A 20,696-nucleotide genomic window follows, 5' to 3' on the forward strand; every position below is an offset into this window, starting at 1 on the left:
TTGAGGGTAAGGGCCAAAATGCAAAAGAGAAATTTCAAAGGGCCAAAGTGCAATTTTCAGAAAGTTGTACAAGCATGGCCGATTTGGCCATAGATTTGACTGGAAAATCCGGCCATTTGACAGCTCAGGACCGTCAGGGAGTGGCCTAGGGTGGTCTAGGAGGCGTGGGGAAGAAGCTTTGGCCAAAAATTGGCCACGTGGGGGTCGGATTTTGGCTATAAATAGCCAAGGGTTTCGGCCGAATTTGAATCATCAAATCGCTCAAGTTTGAGAGCAAATCAAGGGAAACCAATATGGGTATTTTGATCCTCGAGGGAAGAGGATCATTTCTGGAGATTTTGGGAATTTTTGGGGCGGTATAGATGTGTTTTTGCATTCGGCCGTATGTATATATATGTATATATATCAAGTGAAGATGAAATCAAGTTGTAGAGTGATCGATTGAGCGATCTAATAAGGGGCTTTTGGTCGCAAGGCGATGGGTAATTGATTTGGAAAGTTTCGTGTCAATCGGAGTTCAAATCAAAGGTCAATTTGGCTCGCCGGAAAACGCAAAGCTTCGCCGGAGCTGGACTGTAAATCATCAAATCGGGCAGCTTCCGGTAATTTTTTCGGCCATGTGAGGGTTCCATTGTGATCGAATTGAAGATAGCTTCAAGATGGTGTCTTCAGATCAGCCATCGGAGAAGGTCGCCGGTCGTCGTCGCCTGAGAAGATGACCGGAGGTATTTTCTGTATTTTTTAAATACTGAAAATATAAACAATTCGATAAAAAAATATAATTAAAAGAATTAAAATTCTGGAAAAATATCTAGAAATTCAAGAAGGATGAATAGTTTATTTTGATAAATTTTTATCTTGGAAATTTCTTGAGGAGATAATTATTTTGGATTTTTGAAAGGAAAGGTAAATGGAAAATAAATAGGAGGGATTTTTAGAAAATTCTGAGAAAATTCCAGAAGGATAAGGGATTTATTTTATGAGTTTTTGTGATTTTTATTGAAGTATATTCGAAGTAAATCGATGAGAAATAAATTTTCTCAAGGAAAAGTAATTATGGAAATTTGAGAAAATAGGAGAAAAATCTGAAAAATTTCCATAACATTCCAGAGGCTTATAAATATTGTTTTATGAATTCTTATGGAGAAAAATTTAGAAAAAATTCTTGAAAAGGTATTTACTTGAAATTATCGAGAGAAAAAGAGGAAGAAATTAGAGAAAAATAAGGAGAAAATTGGGAAAATAGATATTAATTTCCCTTTGAATGCACATGATGTCTAGGGTATCGTTGAGTCTCGAATTTGAACTAGAGACCGCCTGGCACGAGACTCGAGATCGATCGGGCACGCATTTCGAGGAATCTTGAATTTAGCCCAAGGTGAGTGTTCGCCTTCAACTTTGTTTTGACTTGTGAGTGGTTCTACCCAAAAGGATCTTGAGTGACATGTGAATGGTTTACTGTGAATGTTCATCCCTATGGCTTGGTTTATTATGGTTATCCAAACAATTATTTACACATGCATTGAATTTCGTACGGTAAATTGCATACATTGAGATGTTGACTTTAGGCATGTTATGATTTTTCGGCATTGGCTTGTTTTGTGTCGTTCATGTGGGACGTGGGTTGGTAACCTATGACGTAGCCCGGAGTGACAGCACTCGGGATGCGTACCAAGGATTAATGCTCGGGTGACCCACTTGGGACGGGGCTGAGGCGGACTTCACCCTACGGGACCCAAGTGGCGGGGTTGAGAGTGGACACCACCCCGGTTGTTGGCTCAAGTGGCGGGGCTGCGAGTGGACACCACCCCAGGTTCCTTTGAGCAATAGCATTAATGCCGAGGTGACGTCGATTCCGAGGATAGTGCTGATGTGACACTCTTAGGGCTAGGGTTGCATTGGGTTTGGAATGCTTTTGAGTTGGAGCGTAAAGCCTAACAATGACAATGGGGTGATTCCCAGGTTCATATGTCGAGGTTGTCCCTCTTAAGCAGGATTGTTTTGCCAATAGGTCGAAGTGGTCGTGTCGCCTTTAGAGAGATTGCATTTTCCCCGGTTAGGGTTAAGTGCTATGTGGGATTCTTTTAGGCTGGTGCATGTCGGGATTTATCGATTTTGTATATGATTTTTTATGTCTGCGTGAAAACATTTTTGAACTCTCACTTAGATAATTCAGTATCTAATTTGGACTATGTCCCTGGAATATTCAAACGTTCCAGGTGAAAGCAGTGGCGCCAAGGGAAAGAATGTCATCGAGATGTAGCTGTTATGTTTAGTTTTCGTAGGTTTTGTCTATGATTACGATGTTTAGAGGTTATGTAATATTTTGATATTTTCATGTGAAACATCGATTTGGTTATTGTAAAGAAATTGTCGGTTATATATCATTGAGGTTTCGATCTTGCTTCCGCTGATGTGATTGTTAATACCTGTCTTAAGTTTATTTTTTGATATGCTAAGAAGGTACGATCGGGATTGACGAGAAATGATTATGATGAAGGTATATGTATTGAGAGACTTATGTTGTGTGTTTGATGTTGAAAAAAAAAAAAAATATTCCCAAAATCTCGAGGTAATGCACGTTGTGGGAAAACGGGGTGTTACACAAATCTCATTAATGTAATTAGATAACACCTTAGTAAACACCATTCTTAACTTTCAATTTACCCTAGTCAGGGATTATCCTGTCACATTAATAATAGATCATATAAGACGTTCACCCTATTAAATATTGACAATGGTGACAAATTCTATTTCTAACACATATTTTCATATACTAGCAATATAGAACCACATAGATGAGTGTTTCCACCTCCTAATTGGATGGTTCGACTCATTAGCAAATCTTACACACCAATATACAAAATAACCATGTCGGTTCAAGTCTAAGAATCAACACACCATCGCAACCTAATGATACGACCATTATCTGCCATGCTATGTTGTCAGTCATTGGCGTCACATTCAGCTGATCGTTCCCCAACGACCACCCACAAGTTTACTAGTGATATCTCATGTCATATGGTGCGTGACACACCATCCTTCCATCAATATTCCCATACCAAACGAGGTAATAACCTCCATGTTAGTCCATACTCAATTAATTGGAGCCCCATGCAAAGAATCTAAAGATTATGAATAGTTTAAGAAGTTTTATTACTAGAGAATCTTATCATAAAATCTCAACACTTTGAGAATAAGATTTTCACCTAAAAGATCTAGAAAATCATTTATATAAATAATTAAAAAAAATATGAATGAAGAAAATATTTATTTTATTAATTTATATAAAAATATAATTAATGCATTACAAACTAACTAACTAAATGTCATCTAAATCTAACGTTAAGGCATGGAAGGCATCTTGTAGCCGCGTGCATGAAAATTTCCATCCAGCAATGGTTTAAAGGTAGAAAGTTGTTTGTAAATATCATTTCCATTTTCCATTTGCTTTAGGAGGATTGGATGAAGAAGTTGCTTCCCCAAATATATATGTACGAATTTTATTGTATATATGTATCTTTGGTAGGATGTTGATTTTCTTTTTTTGTTTTTGCAAAAAGTGAACAGAGAATAGAAGTCCATAAATCTATGTTTAAAAGCAAGGTGTCTATGTACATCGAGATTTCAATTGAATTTATTTACTCATTCCTAATAAAAGGAGGTAAAAATAAAAAAATAAAGAAACTAGCAAACTGTTTATAACAAAGTCCCAACAAATCTTGTTACAATGAAAGGGGAAGGTGATGCTCTGCTTTCTTGCTTTCCTGCATTTATTGTAACCTTTTAACTAACTAAAAAAAATCTGAATTGCTGATAATTTGGTTAAGTTTACGTTTGTTTTTTGTTGGGTCTAACCATCAATGGAAGCACTTCTCAGTGAAAGACTTGTCATAAACTCGAAAATTAATAATCCGATTAGGTCTGAAATAATCAACGGAACTGAGTATGAAATTCTAATTAATCCACACAACACAAATTAATCAGAGATGGTGGGGCGCAACCGACGACAATGCCGCCGGTTTCCGCTGCGGCTCCGCCTCACGTTTCACGTGGCCTCCACTCTAAACGTGGAAGAGAAGAGAGACCTCATGCAAAATATATACATTTAAGGCGTTGAGGTTGGAGATATATATAATTGTTAAGAATTAGCCGTACAAACACCAAGGTCCATGTTCTAATTAATCATCATCCTGTATACATTCTCTAATTCATGCACATGATGGATTAGACGACCTTTGGCAATACAACTGACTTCCCTCCATGTGATGTACGTACGTTAGTCACCTTCCCATTATTGGAAACTATATTGGCAACATTATTTATGTTACTATCAACTCTACATATATATATATATATATATAGATAGATAGATAGATAGTTTTCTTCTTAAATAATGCCTTCGTCAAACATTTGATTATGTCAAGTGGATTTTATTGTTATAATTAGAGTTTAATTAATTTTTTTACTAAAGGGGTGGTCCTACTATACACACATTAAATAAAATAAAATATTTTAAATAAAATTTTATTAAATGACATTAAATGTTTAAATTTTATTTTTTCAGACAAAATTTTAAATAAAATAAGTTTTGATGTAGTGATAAAATTATTTTAGAAATTAATTATTATTTAGATGTTATGAGTTTAATATGATTTTATAATAAGGAATCACACATCGTTTTGTAACCTTACAATCCAAGACCTCAGGACGAAATTTTTTAAAATTTATGTTAGAGTTGCAATATTGTAATGATAAGTAATAATAGTAGTCAACTCGTTAAGATTTGAGTTCGAGTATATATCACAAGTCTTAGTTTATCCCTTATTGATATGATCTTACCAAAAATTAAAGAAACGTTTTTCAAAATTTCACAATAATAAAATCCCATCCAATTGTAAATAAGGGATAAGAAAAGCGTAATTATTATGAAGTTTTTTTTTTTTCTATGATACAAATAGATCTTTATGATTTTGTGTCCATATAGTATATATATGTGCACATCAAGATAAATAGAGTGCTTGAGAGTTAAGAGTATTCGTGACTATCTAGAGTAGTTGAGATTTGGATGGTTCCATTTTTGTTTGTGCAAACATCATATATGTCGTAAAAAAGTAAGTTTGTACTTTCTGATCTATACAAAACTACACTTCATATATAAATTATTTATCTCATTGTAGGGGGATTGTTGCATAGACATGCATGGTATATTCCAGCACTATCAAAGTGGTAGCTTAATTGATTAATGGTAGTTAACATTAAGTCACAAAATTAAGTATTTAAATTTTAAAATATCATTTTTACTATATCTTTTGTGACTTGATGATGCCCCCCCAACCATTTGGTCCATAGTTTATTTGGGATGGGAGTTTATGGGACTGTCAAGGACTTCTAGAAAGGGATTTTAGTGGAGAGTAATATATAAATGGTCCAATATTTGAATTGAATTTTTATGTAATTTCATGCAAGTACACTATTATGTACGTATAACTAACATATATAGCTACTCTCTGGGCATCTCACTAAATTAACGCCATGCTACGGGCTATGATCCCTAAAATAAACAATTCTTTATTCCATCCAAAAATTGGGAATCAAATCATCAATGGGTTTACTGGTTCTCCTAAAATATGATCAGAGCACTTCATGAGAATGTACATACCTAACCCAACTCTTGACTTTGTAATGCCTCATCACATGTCCTCTGAACAGATATATGATAGAGCTTGAAGATGATTCAGCAGCCACCGACGTGCAATGTTCCATTCATTCTTCTTCAATTAATTCATTTCTTTACATGGCCATGGCCAATCACCTGAAAGCACAGTTTATCTATCATCATCTCACTATATATACAACAACCGCCTGCAACTGCCTCTCTCGTAGCTCTCTTTCGTCCCTTAATTTAATTTATTTTTCTCTGTCCTAAGATGGCTAGAGCACTACTACTGATAGTTTCTTTCGTTGTCTTTGTCTTCGTCTTCGTCCCCTTCGTTTCCTGCTCGAGCCCAACCTACAATGTGCAGAGCTTTGGGGCAAAAGCCGACGGCGTTTCGAACTCCACGCCGGCGTTCCTCAAGGCCTGGTCGGCGGCGTGTGGCTCTGTTAAGGCGGCTACGATCTACGTGCCGGCGGGGCGGTTCTTGCTGGGCCCAGTGGAGTTCAGAGGGCCATGCAAGAACAATATCAACTTTCGGGTGGATGGAACGGTTGTTGCTCCGTCAGATTACTGGAAACTGGGCAATTCAGGAAACTGGATACTGTTCGTTCAGGTGAATGGGGTAACGCTCGCCGGCGGCACATTTGACGGCAAGGGAGCTGGCTTCTGGGCTTGCCGGAGGTCCGGGAAGAGTTGCCCCGTAGGAGCAAGGGTATGTGCTCACACACAAACGAGAAAATATTGCTTATAATGCAGTATTACATGAGAATTTCATGAAACCAATCTTCTCTTTTAACAACTAATGCAGTCGATAATATTCAATTGGGCCAACAACATCGTCATTAAAGGCTTGACGTCGATCGACAGCGAGCTTAGTCACCTTGTGATCAATAGGTGCAACAATGTGACGGTTCGCAGCATGAAGATGGTTGCTCCAGATGAGAGCCCCAACACCGACGGAATTCACGTGCAGTCGTCCACCGGAGTAACCATCGTCGGCAGCAGCATGAAGACCGGCGACGACTGCATCTCCATTGGTCCGGGGACCCGGAATTTGTGGATGCAAAGCATACAGTGCGGTCCAGGCCATGGTGTTAGGTAACTTTTTTTTATCGATAAGAATTTACGGCCACTACTCGATGTCCGTAATTTTCCTTTGAGATATCTTGGCATATTATGCCTCTTGCAGCATTGGTAGTTTGGCAAGGCAATACGAGGAAGATGGCGTCCAAAACATAACCCTAACAAACTCGATGTTCACCGGCTCCGACAACGGCGTGCGAATAAAATCATGGGCTAGACCCAGCAAAGCGTTTGTGAGGGACGTCACATTTCGGAACATAGTGATGAGAAATGCCAAGAATCCGATCATCATCGACCAGAATTACTGTCCTGGCAACCAAAGCTGCCCTAATCAGGCAAGGGACCTGTCTTCACAGTTCAAGCTCGTAACTTTTCAATCAACAAAAGAAATGGCAAAGTTGATCCTCTTTGCTTCTTCTTCTTGTTCTTCTTCTTCTTCTTATTCTGCTTTCGTTTGACAGAGCTCGGGGGTGAAGATCAGCCGGGTGACATACAAGAACATACAAGGAACATCAGCAACCCCGATTGCAGTTGCATTCGACTGCAGTTCGAGCAATCCATGCAGCGGCATCAAGCTGCAAGACTTGAATCTAACTTATCTGAACAAACCGGCACAGGCATCGTGCAGTCATATCGAAGGGACCAGCAGTGGTGTAATGGTGCCGAAAACTTGTCTGTAAATCCCATTTCATCTTGTTCCCGCTGCAGCATTTTAGCCAGCTTGGATGAAGAAGCTGCTGATTGCATGCGTACAAATATATATATATATATATATTCTTGTTGGTAGAATGGTCAAAACATGTGGCTTAAACATATTGTCAAATCTTGTGGCTCCAACAATGGCCTAACTTTTGGCCTAATTTAGGTGGCCTAATTTAGGTGGCCAAACTTGGACTTTGGGGAGTGTTCTCCAAGTATAAATACCCCTCCATGTCCAAGCGTTTTAGCATCCCAAATCCCATCCCATCTTCTCCTCAAGTATTTCTCAATTGTAGAGAAAGAGAGAAAAATAGAAAGGTAGAAAAATATTGTTTTCTCCTATTTTACAAGAGAGATTATTTTGTTGTTATCTCCTTGTAATTTAGAGAGTAAGTTGTATCTCCTATTATTTCCCATAGTGAATTTTTCTATCCTTACCCGTGGTTTTTACCCTAATTTGTTTGGGGGTTTTCCACGTAAATCATTGTGTTCATTTTATCTTCAATTTATCTCATTTCAACTATTAGTTGCAAGCCATCTAGGACCCATCATTTTTCCAACAAGTGGTATCAGAGCTTGACTTGAGTGTTGATATCTACTTATCGTATGCTCTGTGGTTGCCACTGAAAAGTGGATTCTCCACATCAGAAAATAAGTTAGACTATTATTCACTCTTTCCAAAGTACTGGGCGCGTATACGTATTGTGCACGTATACGGTACTGTTCACAGTTCAAGTGAAACAGTTGAAATCTAGGTGAGCAAAATGGCAACAAAGTTCGAGATAGAGAAATTTAACGGGAATAATTTCTCGTTATGGAAAATGAAGATAAAGGCGATCTTAACAAAAGAAGATTGCATAGAGGCGATCGAAGAAAGACCGGTGGAGATCACTGACGATAGCAAGTGGAAGAAAATGAACGACACTGCTGTCGCTAATCTACACTTGAGTCTAGCCGATGAAGTCTTGTCAAGTGTGGAAGAGAAGAAGACTGCAAAGGAGATATGGGATACTCTCACAAAGTTATACGAGGCCAAGTCACTACACAACAAAATCTTCTTAAAAAGAAGACTCTACACTCTTCGGATGTCGGAATCTGTTTCAGTAACAGATCATATCAACGCCATCAATACACTATTTTCTAAACTCTCAAAGTTGGGTTACAAAATAGATGTAAATGAGCGTGCGGAACTTCTACTTCAAAGCATGCCAGATTCGTATGACCAACTCATCATCAACCTGACCAACAATATTCTCACTGACTATTTAGTCTTTGAGGACGTAGCAGCCGCAGTTTTGGAAGAGGAACAAAGGCGCAGAAATAAGGAGGACAGATTGGCAAGTTCGCAACAAGCGGAGGCATTATCGATGACGAGATGGAGGTCAACGGAACGTGGTCCCAGTGGGAGCCAGAATCATGGTAGATCAAAGTCAAGAAGTAAGAAGAATATAAAATGTCACCATTGTGGCAAGAAAGGGCACATTAAGAAAGAGTGTTGGCATCTTCAGAAGAATGGAAAAGGTCCCGAGTCATCAAAAGCTCAGGGCAATGTTGCAAGTACTTTAGATAATGGCGAAATCGTATACAGCGAGGCAACAACGATTGTTGAAGGCAGAAAGGAACTCACTGATGTTTGGATAATGGATTCAGGAGCATCATGGCATATGACTCCTCGCAAAGAATGGTTTCATAAATATGAACCCATCTCAGGAGGATCTGTGTTCATGGGAAACGATCATGCCTTGGAGATCGCTGGTATCGGTACTATAAAAATAAGGATGCACGATGGTACGGTTCGCACTATCCAAGAAGTACGACATGTGAAAGGCCTGAAGAAAAATCTATTGTCTTTAGGGCAATTGGATAATGTTGGGTGTAAAACCCGCATTGAGAGTGGGATCATGAAGATAGTCAAAGGCGCGCTTGTGGTGATGAAAGCTGAAAAGATAACCGCAAATCTATACATGCTTAAAGGAGAGACACTGCAAGAAGGAGAAATGAATATTGCTTCAGCAAGCTCTGTAGAAGAGTCAACGATGATGTGGCACCGTAAACTTGGCCACATGTCAGAACGAGGTTTGAAGATTCTCTCAGATCAAAAACTTCTCCCAGGGCTCAATAAGGTATCATTACCCTTTTGTGAGCATTGTGTTATGAGTAAGCAGTATAGATCAAAATTCAGCAGTTCCACCACGAGAAGTAATGTTATCTTGGAACTTGTTCATTCCGATGTTTGGCAAGCACCAGTTTTGTCCCTAGGAGGTGCAAGATACTTCGTATCATTTATTGATGATTACTCTAGGAGATGTTGGGTGTATCCAATCAGAAGGAAGGCAGATGTGTTCCCAGTTTTCAAAGTCTTCAAGGCGCGAGTAGAACTTGAATCTGGAAAGAAGATCAAGTGTTTGAGGACTGACAATGGAGGAGAATTTACTAGTGATGAGTTTAATGATTTCTGTCAAGAAGAAGGCATCAAGAGACAGTTCAGTACAACATACACTCCACAACAAAATGGAGTGGCAGAGCGGATGAACAGAACCTTGTTGGAGAGAACAAGAGCAATGTTGAAGACTGCAAAACTAGCTAAGTCGTTTTGGGCAGAAGCAGTCAAAACCGCCTGTTATGTGATCAATCGATCTCCATCAACTGCGATTGATCTGAAAACGCCGATGGAAATGTGGACTGGTAAGCCAGCTAACTATTCTCACATCCATACGTTTGGAAGTCCTGTGTACGTGATGTACAATGCCCAAGAAACAACGAAGCTGGATTCAAAATCCAGAAAGTGTATTTTCTTGGGATATGCTGATGGAGTCAAGGGGTATCGCTTGTGGGATCCCACTGCCCACAAAGTTGTCATCAGCAGAGATGTGATATTTGTAGAAGATAAACTGCAAGGAAAAGAAAATGATGGCACTACAAAGGAGAAACCAGAGACTACTACAGTTCAAATAGAAAATAGACAAGAGGGAGAAGATGCAGATTCTTCTGAAGCAGTACCAGAACACGATGTACAAGAACCAATTCAACCAGAGGCTCCTGAGGTTCGGAGGTCAAGTCGTGACAGAAGGCCCCCCACTTGGCACTCAGAGTATGTTACTGAGATTAACGTTGCATACTGTCTTTTAACAGAGGATGGAGAGCCATCAACTTTCCATGAGGTTACTAAGAGCCCAGATGTATCCCTATGGATGACAACAATGCAAGAAGAAATGGAAGCCCTACATAAGAACAAGACATGGGATCTTGCTCCACTACCACATGGAAGAAAAGCCATCAGAAACAAATGGGTTTACAAGATCAAGCGTGATGGCAATGATCAAGTGGAGAGATATCGTGCACGACTGGTGGTAAAAGGATATGCTCAGAAAGAAGGTATTGACTTTAATGAAATATTTTCTCCAGTGGTACGACTTACTACAATTCGAGTAGTCCTGGCAATGTGTGCTACATTTGAACTACATCTGGAGCAGCTAGATGTGAAGACGGCTTTTCTTCATGGAGATCTTGAAGAAGAAATATATATGCTCCAACCAGAAGGTTTTGAAGAAAAAGAGAAAAAGAACTTGGTTTGCAGGTTGAACAAATCTCTATATGGTCTCAAACAGGCGCCGAGATGTTGGTATAAGAGATTTGATTCCTTCATCATGAGCCTTGGATACAACAGACTTAATGCAGACCCTTGTGCATATTTCAAGAGGTTTGGTGAAAGTGATTACACTATCTTGCTGTTGTATGTGGACGACATGTTGGTGGCAGGCCCCAACAAAGATCGTATTAAAGAATTAAAGGCACAGTTGGCTAGGGAGTTTGAAATGAAGGACTTGGGACTAGCAAACAAGATTCTAGGGATGCAAATTTACCGAGACAGAAATAACAGGAAGATTTGGCTTTCTCAAAAGAACTACCTAAGGAAGATCTTGCGACGCTTCAACATGCAAGATTGTAAGCCAATTTCTACCCCACTTCCTGTTAATTTCAAGTTATCCTCAAGTATGTGTCCTAGCAATGAAGCAGAGAGGAAAGAAATGTCTCGAGTACCGTATGCATCAGCAGTGGGAAGTTTGATGTTTGCTATGATCTGTAGAAGACCAGACATTGCACAAGCAGTGGGAGTGGTTAGTCGGTATATGGCGAATCCTGGTAAAGAGCATTGGAATGCCGTGAAAAGAGTCCTAAGATACATTAAGGGGACCACAGATGTTGCATTGTGTTATGGGGAATCAGACTTTACTGTCAGAGGATATGTTGACTCAGATTATGCAGGTGATCTTGACAAAAGGAAATCCACCACAGGATATGTGTTTGCACTTACTGGCGGAGCTGTAAGCTGGGTTTCAAAACTGCAGTCAGTTGTGGCCACATCAACAACAGAAGCAGAATATGTTGCAGCTACACAAGCTAGTAAAGAAGCAGTATGGTTGAAGATGATATTGGAAGAACTCGGGCACAAACAAAAGAAGATTTCTCTGTTCTGTGACAGTCAGAGTGCCTTGCATCTTGCAAGAAATCCAGTTTTTCATTCAAAGACAAAGCACATACGAGTTCAGTTTCACTTCGTTCGTGAGAAAGTGGAAGAAGGAACAGTGGACATGCAGAAGATTCATACAAAAGACAACCTATCAGACTTTATGACAAAGGCAGTCAATACTGACAAGTTCATTTGGTGTCGATCCTCTAGTGGCCTAGCAGAGACGTAAGCAACGAGGAATGGCAGGGAAGAAAGAATGGTGTGAAGATTGATTGACTCTCAATCAAATCTTCAAGTGGGAGATTGTTGGTAGAATGGTCAAAACATGTGGCTTAAACATATTGTCAAATCTTGTGGCTCCAACAATGGCCTAACTTTTGGCCTAATTTAGGTGGCCTAATTTAGGTGGCCAAACTTGGACTTTGGGGAGTGTTCTCCAAGTATAAATACCCCTCCATGTCCAAGGGTTTTAGCATCCCAAATCCCATCCCATCTTCTCCTCAAGTATTTCTCAATTGTAGAGAAAGAGAGAAAAATAGAGAGGTAGAAAAATATTGTTTTCTCCTATTTTACAAGAGAGATTATTTTGTTGTTATCTCCTTGTAATTTAGAGAGTAAGTTGTATCTCCTATTATTTCCCATAGTGAATTCTTCTATCCTTACCCGTGGTTTTTACCCTAATTTATTTGGGAGTTTTCCACGTAAATCATTGTGTTCATTTTATCTTCAATTTATCTCATTTCAACTATTAGTTGCAAGCCATCTAGGACCCATCATTTTTCCAACAATTCTCATATTGCTGAGAATTATATTGTTTATATGTGTCGGTATATGACGTGATTTTCTTTTCCTTTTGGCATTGGAAACGTGTAATAGAATTTGTCCAAACTAAAGAGACAGTACTTATGGAGTCTGAAATCTCTGTTTGGATATGAGGTCTCTGTCTATGTACAATTTTGAGGTTCTTGTGTAAATGACAATATATATATTCTGTTGTTTCCATATTTCTTAATATATTTTTTCCCGAAATCTCAGTTTCTTATTGATTTTACCGAACCAAACACGATATTATACATGCATGCAGCTTATTTAGTGTTCATATAATTACTAATCATCCCAATTTAATTGTTATCTAAATACAACAACAGATGGAATTTCTTTTTTATGAATTCAAATTTACTAACGAGGATATGTTGTGGAAAATTCTTGTGTTTAATGACAAAAATATATATATATTTTTTTTGAGAAAAACAGAAAATGTTACTTGTGACAATGATATATATTTTATAACTATGGTTTTCTAAACATACTCATCAAATTCTTAAAACGTATAACTGGGTAAATTTTGAATTTATCAATACAATTTTGAATTTTTAATGATGATAAATGCAAAATTTTTCCTTTATTTTCATGGGTGCTGATATACACATGGGCCGAGTCCAGTAATGAGGCCTATGAAAGCCGAGGTTGAAAAATAGGCCCACCGCCCACCGAGAAAAGGGCATGGGTTCCTTTTTATCGAAGCAATGTTGGGACTGCCTGTGTACCTAAGAACATCTCCAATGGGAGTGGCATTTGTGGTGTTATTTTTATAATTGTCAAAATGGTATCTTGAATTAAAAATTAACCACTCCAATGGAGTGGAATATGGGATTGTAAAATAGCAACAATTCTCTTATGGTGCTATTTTTACAATCTTTGGAGAGAGAAAAAAGAAAAGATGTAAATTCCAAACGTCATTTCTAGTTGGTCTATTTCAAATTTTATTATAAAATATTAATTATTTAAATTTAAAATTTAATAAAAAATATTAAAATATTAATGATACCTCTATTTTGGCACTTGTTATTGGAACAGATTTATTTTTTAGAAATGTTATAACACTATTTAAAGTTATAAATAAGTAATTTAACATTTCAAAATGACACTCTCCTGAAAGATGCTCTAAATCGCGTAAACACGCACTGACACGTGATCCTTCTCCAATTGCTTCTCCATGCTCTTAAGGCTTCCTGGAGTTTGAGCTCACGAGTGGTAGGAGGCCAACTCCTCTATCTCCTGAGACCTTTCTTGAGTAAGAGCAACACAAGTCTTTTGGAGGTCCTTGGTAGCCCTCTTGAATTGTCTTTAATTAATCTCCTTTTCGAGGGTGTTAGCTAGTAGCATGATCAGTGGTAGCCCTCGAGAATCGATCTTTGACAGCGGCATTCATCACCTTCAGTCCTTCATGATCTCTTTCAGCTGGTTGATGATGTGAATATTAGAGACTTGTAGAGTTCTGTCTCTTGATCGTACTTTTTCTTCTCTCTCCTCCATCCCTCAAGCCAAGCTTCCCTTGGGTTGCGGTAATAGTATGCTTGGCCCTGAGCTTTCCCCGCCACCATTCTCTGAACACTTTGACTCAAATAAGAAAGAAACATAGCAGGAAGAAGAAAAATTAAATGCTTGCCAAACATCAAATGCAAAAATCCTTAACTTGATGAACTTCCGCTTGGGTTCATCCATCACGAAAGGAAAGTTCCCAAAGATCTTATGCTCGTCCTTGGGAAAAATAGTGGAATATATCAAGCAGGTGCCAAAGCCCAGATTGTCGACAGAGTCTATGTTCACAACTCTATGATAACCCAGGAAATGGTCCTTCTTTACTCTTCGACCTTCAGTAAGCTGTTGGAACGGAAGTCGAGGACCTGACATCAAGAAGAACAAGGGAAGTGCGTAGAAGACTTTCAATTGTTAGCGTTTTACGATCCTTTCAGTGGGGTGGACGAGGGAGATTGCACTCTATTTTCCCCTAGCGAGGAAATTCATGAACCGTGTTGGGCAATTTGTTAAGTTTTGAATTAATAAAAAATAATATAATATTTATCGTTGATTATAATCAAAGCAGTGTATTAGAGATAGCAAATGTCAGTGAAAATAATTGAATAATCCCTATAAATCAATCGAATAAATTAAAATTTTTAATCGAGTATAAATACATATTAATCGAGTGATATATTAATTAATCATATCAAGATAGAAAAGTTTATTCTTTTAATCGACTATAAAATTCTATCTAATCGAGTAATTTTATGTGTTTAATCTTATTCGAGTAAAAATATTGTATATTCAAGTAATAAACTCATTAAAATAAGCTTGAAAGCCAAATCAAATAAGATTTATTTTTTTAATTGAGTAAAATTTATTTGTATTTAAGTAAACTTAAGTTTATACTCGACTATATATACTTTTTGTACTCTAATAGATAGTGCAAGTCTTAGACAAAGTAAAATTAATTGAGTACCTATAATTTGTAATCGAGCAATCTCGATCCTCTTATGTGGGGCCTTCGGGGGACTCTAGCTGTTGGATTCAAGAGCAAAAATATTTTTACATGATGATTTTTTTCTTAGAAAAAAAGCCACTCATAATGAAATCACCTAATAACAATCATGAAGATAAAGAGATTGGAATATAAGACTTCTGAGAAATCGTATAATGACTCTAAAAGAGTCTCTCGGAGAGGGCAATTCAGCGACTTAACGATACTCTTTCCTCTAAGGGACCTCGAGAAAAGAGTAAAAAATTATTGATGTATACATAGGCTCAATTAACAAAGCCCATGAAAACTAAGCCAAAAAGTCGGCCCACTAGAAAATGGGTATGAGAACCAAAAAAAAAAAAAAAAAAAAAAAGGAAACTTCGCAGGTAGAATGGCTCTAAGAGACCTTTTCGAATAAAGGGGTCCCTTGAGTCCCCTTCAAGAATGGAGAGGCACTTCTCTGGGGAATGATCAAAGTCAATGAGAGTCTTTAGGATCTCTCGGAGACCCTCTCACAAGGTTTATATATATATATATAATAATAACAACATACAAATATACCTTTATGATCTTTTTTGATAATTGTTAAACATATTATATTCAACAAGATTAATGTTAATCTACAAACTTAGGAACTGTTATAACTACTCCTATAGCCCAGTTATGAATAGTTTGGAGTTTTTTTCCTCTTCAACCCTAAGTAAGAGATTTACAATTTTATCTAAGAATTTAACTTTAGCATTAGAGTACTTGTACAAAAAATGCCTTAATTCTTATAATCATTTCCTTTTTAGTAGAGACGACTTCCTCAGAATTAAATATACTGTTGAGTTCAGGCGATTACAAGCACCACCTCTTTTAAGAAAAATTATTAATTAAATTAATTAAAAACAAATTTGTTTTAAAATGATTAACATGGCTAATTATTATTGATATATTTGGTGGTTTAAACTTTATTCAGAAAAATATTAGCACAATGAAAATATTTATAATAACATGTAATTTGAAAATTGTTAAATGTATGAATAATTTTTTGTAATTTTGATATTTAATCTTGATTTTTTATTTTCTCAACCTAAACTTGTGCTAATATCTTGATATATAATTGTAGTAACAAATTTTGTAGTCTATTTACGATATTAGGTTTAGGTGATGGTTGGTGAATTTTATTATTTTTATTTTCATATCTATATCTATATTTTAATTGTCATATATTTATACTTTTAAAAGAATAGTTAAATAGTGATGCGTGCGTATTCCATTTCCCGGGTCGGGCAGTGGATACGGATCAGTTCGGATTTTTACGGGTGTTCGATTGCACCGAGGAGATTCCCCTTTGCCAAACCTCGATTTCTCCGATGCTCTCCAACGTCGTCTGTTAATTGGGTTCATCCATTTCAAATCCTCCCAGTTTCCACCTCAATTCAATACTGGGAAGTCAATTCTATCCCGTTCCGAGGAAACCCTAAAACTCTTCCCGGGAAATGGATTCGACTTTGAGCATTTCATCGTCATCGACGGCAATCCTGCCTGTTCCTTCTCCACCGAAGCGCCATATTCGAAGGATTTCGCTGTTTGGCCTCAAACGAAGGCGGGCCTTTAACACTGTCTATGCCGTTTCCAACAAAGGCGCTGTTTCTAGCTCTTTCCCGGATTCGGTCAGTGATAAGAATGTTTGTATTTGTCTGTCTGTGTGTGATTGTATTGGCATGGAGTTGATCCTCCAGCAATTCGTATGTCATGAGTAATTTTTGAATTTTTCGTTACAATCGATATATCACATCGTTGGCTATTTTATTTATTTTTTCATTTGATTTTCTATAATAAGTGTGTTCTCGTGAAAGTTTGATCTGTATCCCCTTTGTGTATAAAATCCCCAGAAAAGAGAAGATTGATTGTCAATGAAATTGCATTTATTATGAAGGCTTGTGAAAGATCAGTGAAGTCCTTTTATCTATTAAATTGCAGACAAGAAAAAACACACACACACAAAAAAAACCTTGTTTCCTTTTTTCTGGAAACAAAATTACCTGTTTGGTTTGAACTTCGACATAAGAAATACAAGAGGACAAATGCCTTGATAGAGAATCTGGTGTTGCAGGCTTCATCCAGTACAAGTGAAGATGTTCACAGGCGAAGAGGCAGGCTTGAGTCTCTGTTTTGTTACGATAAGCCTATACCAGAGGAGAAAATTGAGAAGCCAATAGGTTTGTCTTTGGCTGAGAAAATAATTGGAGATAATCCCTGCTGCCCTGATTGTCAATCCAAAGGTGCTGTGCTTTGCAGCACTTGCTCCGGCTCAGGCTTATATGTTGATTCTATATTGGAGAGCCAGGGTATCATTGTCAAAGTTCGATGCTTAGGTATATTGATGCATTCTTCTAGTGAAATCTTACTTGAGATATATAGTTACATACATATTTGCAATCATTCACTCCATTCCATCTGGTCTCCAATTTTAACAATAATGATGTTAATTGATCTTAAAGCTTAACTCATTATGATAATTTGGGACGGCATGATATTTAGATTGAATTTGTTTAATACCTACCTGGCACATTGTCAAGATCCTAGGTTTTTAGTCCAGGGTTTCGGGTGACAAACAGGAAGAAGAAGAAGAAAGGGAGAGGTAAAGGAGAGAACTTTAGGGAGAAAGCTGAGAGAATAAGAGATGGAAGCAGAGAGTTTTAGGGAGAGAATGAGAGAAAAACTTCCACAATTTACTTGATAATTTCAGTAATTAATATATAAGGACTATCCAGGTTCTTTTTACAGCAGTTACAACTAATCCACTACTTCCCCACTGCCTCATAACTGTAAATTAACCCCTAACTGTAAATTAACTGTAAATAATTCACCAACTATAAAAAAAACAACTCCTAATTCTCTGTTTCCCAACATTCCCCTTTCCCTTAAAAATTTTCTTGTCCTCAAGAAAATCAAAGGAACTGAGCAACTCAAGGGAATTGAGCTTGGATATCTAGCAGAAATTTTGTTATCTGAGTGCATCTTTAAGGAAATTTTTTTCCGCCACTTCAATTTCTTCAGTAATTCCTTCCTCAGCTTCATTTCTGCGGCACTATGGGGTCCACAGCATGCCTACATTTGTACCATACTAGGCACATATGATATATATATGCACCCACTTGAGGGGGTGTTAGAACTAGTGTGGTACATATATAATATATATATGATAGATAGTGTTGTACATATATATTAGGAAGATATGTTGTCCCATGGTTGTACCTTGTAAATTGGTGTGTGTGTGTGTGTAAATACCTCATTGTGAATAAAATATTAGAAAACTTTTCTCCTCTCAAAATACAACACTAGTACTTGTTGAGAACTCCTTGTCGTGTTGGACAGGCACTTTTGACAGTCTTGCAAATGAAACTTTTTCATTGTTGGTATGATTTTAACATTTGATTGTGTAATCTTCCTTATATGGCCAGATCATAGTCTTTTTTGTTTTTTTATTGGACATGCACCTTTTTTTTTTTTTGCTAGATTGAGAGGAGCATACCATTAACAAGTATAACGAACCACTTGTGAAATAGTGAGAAAATATGCTTGTGAAATGTGAAGAACTTTAGGTTGATCCTTATTAACTGTCGAAGTTATGATCGTCAAAAGCACTCTTACAATTGATTTGATTCATTGGCGTCAAGTGGTGTCTGCAACTATATGCATGTGGATCATCTGATATCATCTTTATATGGTGTCTTGTTTGTGAATTTCACTAGAGAGAGTTTTCGATTGAAATTTTCCAAATCCCTTCTGTCATGTTGGAGAGACTTTCAACAATGTTTGTCAAATGAAACTTCTTCATTGTTGATAGTGTTTTATGAAACTTCTTCATTGTTGATAGTGTTTTAACATTTGATCGTGTAGTCTTCCTTCTAGGGCCAGAGCTTATTTTATTTTATTTCCAAATCCTTTATGATTAAATTGACTGATTGACTCTATGCTACTAATTTGTATCTATTTCACTGCAGGTTGTGGTGGTGCTGGTAATATTATGTGTCCAGAATGTGGTGGTCGTGGTCATCTTGGTGTTAAATAATCCCCGAGGTTTGATTTCCTTCTTTCAATTTTATAGGGGCCTTCTAGCGGCTGAAACTAATAGTTTAAATGATTTGAGGTTATGTGACTAATTAAAAAGTGCATACGCACAAGATGTGATTTTCATGTTAGATACATGCATCTGGTGGACTTCAAAAGTATGCCATTTTTTTGTTAACTTTTTTAGAATAACAGCTCCTTTGGATACTTAGGATACACGTCTTTCTATTAACCTAAGATATATTCAAGTTAAAGAAAATAACTTGTGATCTATAATGAACTACAAAGTAGATCTCTGTAAAATATATCCCTCTTTCTTTGAACTTTTTTATGCTACATACCGTACAACCTAAACTTCCAACTTTTCTTAATTAGAATTTCTAAAAATAATATCAATGCATTTTCTAGTAAAAAAAGTTTATTCCCAGTTATTCGTTTTTTTCTTCTGTGCTTAGCTTGTCTTATTCTGATTTACTTTTTAAAAAACATATTCATGTTGTATTTTACTTGTATCGCGACTCTGCTTCATATATAGATAGCTGTAGAGAACATATCATTTAAAAATGTTTTTATTTGGGGTTGAAATATGTGACAATGCTTGATAAATCTGAGTACTACTATCTTTAACATACTTGGTAAGTGTATTGGGTGCGTGTACTTAAAATTCTATAGGATTTTTTGGTCCTGTATTTGATTGCATGATTTTAATGGTTTGAAGTATTTGGTTGTATTGGTTCCATAACAATTTTAAATTTAAATTTCCAGCTATTTTCCTTTATTCAAAATCATGTAGCTCTTGCTATCTTCTCAATTAGCGCTTTCTTGGTGCCTACAAGATCAACTGCAATGTTGCTAAACCACCAATGTAGAAATGCTGATGTTGAATTTGACTTGCTCTCTATTCGCTCATCGTATGCATATAGAAGAAAAAAAAAAAAAAAATCTTTTTCCGCTCCTTAGTTTTCTTGCTTAAGAAAAAAAATTCTTGACAGGGTAGGGGGAATTAATGTAATCAAAATCCGACCTCCATCACCAAGCTACTGAAGAGCTGCCATGCCAGGCTGCTAAACCCAGTTGGGAATGTTTCGAAGAAATTTGGATTATAAGCATACATCTGTCCAATTGTAGTTGCTTGTCATCAAGAGGAAACAAAGATCATCGTGTGATGCATTAATTTCTACTCTGATATATTATGTGATTTCACTGGTGTGTTTTTGGTAATATGTTTGAGAATTATCCGACTCAGATGCCATTTTTCGCTTCTTCATGCTTTCTTTTAACATATAATTTTGAGCAGAATCATCAGTGTTTCCCAGTGGGGATGTAAACAAATTACAGAAAAATTTACAGCGACTGTGCTCTTTTGCATGTTTGTACTAATACAATGGTTGATACGAATTCCTTTATTCAAACTAGAGCTA

At 37.0% G+C, this 20,696-nt stretch overlaps 2 protein-coding genes across 2 annotated transcripts; both read left to right on the plus strand.

The window, feature by feature from the left end:
• The first annotated feature begins 5,930 nt into the window (after window positions 1-5,930).
• Window positions 5,931-7,422, plus strand: LOC127790178 (polygalacturonase-like). Its single transcript, XM_052319475.1, has 4 exons — window positions 5,931-6,371; window positions 6,468-6,757; window positions 6,849-7,107; window positions 7,204-7,422. Exons 1-4 carry the CDS (start codon window positions 5,931-5,933, stop codon window positions 7,420-7,422), a joined length of 1,209 nt encoding a protein of 402 aa, XP_052175435.1.
• A 9,057-nt stretch (window positions 7,423-16,479) lies between these two features.
• On the plus strand, window positions 16,480-20,520 carry LOC127791078 (protein PHOTOSYSTEM I ASSEMBLY 2, chloroplastic). Its single transcript, XM_052320826.1, has 4 exons — window positions 16,480-16,871; window positions 17,315-17,576; window positions 19,209-19,284; window positions 20,268-20,520. The coding sequence occupies exons 1-3, from the start codon at window positions 16,698-16,700 to the stop codon at window positions 19,274-19,276; spliced, it is 504 nt and encodes a 167-aa protein (XP_052176786.1). The 5' UTR covers window positions 16,480-16,697; the 3' UTR covers window positions 19,277-19,284; window positions 20,268-20,520.
• Window positions 20,521-20,696: the final 176 nt, after the last annotated feature.

The sequence above is a fragment of the Diospyros lotus genome, chromosome 14 (assembly GCF_014633365.1).
Source record: "Diospyros lotus cultivar Yz01 chromosome 14, ASM1463336v1, whole genome shotgun sequence".
NCBI lineage: Eukaryota > Viridiplantae > Streptophyta > Magnoliopsida > Ericales > Ebenaceae > Diospyros > Diospyros lotus.

Coding starts and splice junctions, on each gene's coding strand:
- LOC127790178 (XM_052319475.1), top strand. CDS start 5,931: ATGGCTAGAGCACTACTACTGATAGTTTCTTTCGTTGTCTTTGTCTTC. Junction 6,372..6,467: donor GTTGCCCCGTAGGAGCAAGG/GTATGTGCTCAC, acceptor CAACTAATGCAG/TCGATAATATTCAATTGGGC. Junction 6,758..6,848: donor GGTCCAGGCCATGGTGTTAG/GTAACTTTTTTT, acceptor TGCCTCTTGCAG/CATTGGTAGTTTGGCAAGGC.
- LOC127791078 (XM_052320826.1), top strand. CDS start 16,698: ATGGATTCGACTTTGAGCATTTCATCGTCATCGACGGCAATCCTGCCT. Junction 16,872..17,314: donor CTAGCTCTTTCCCGGATTCG/GTCAGTGATAAG, acceptor CTGGTGTTGCAG/GCTTCATCCAGTACAAGTGA. Junction 17,577..19,208: donor TGTCAAAGTTCGATGCTTAG/GTATATTGATGC, acceptor ATTTCACTGCAG/GTTGTGGTGGTGCTGGTAAT.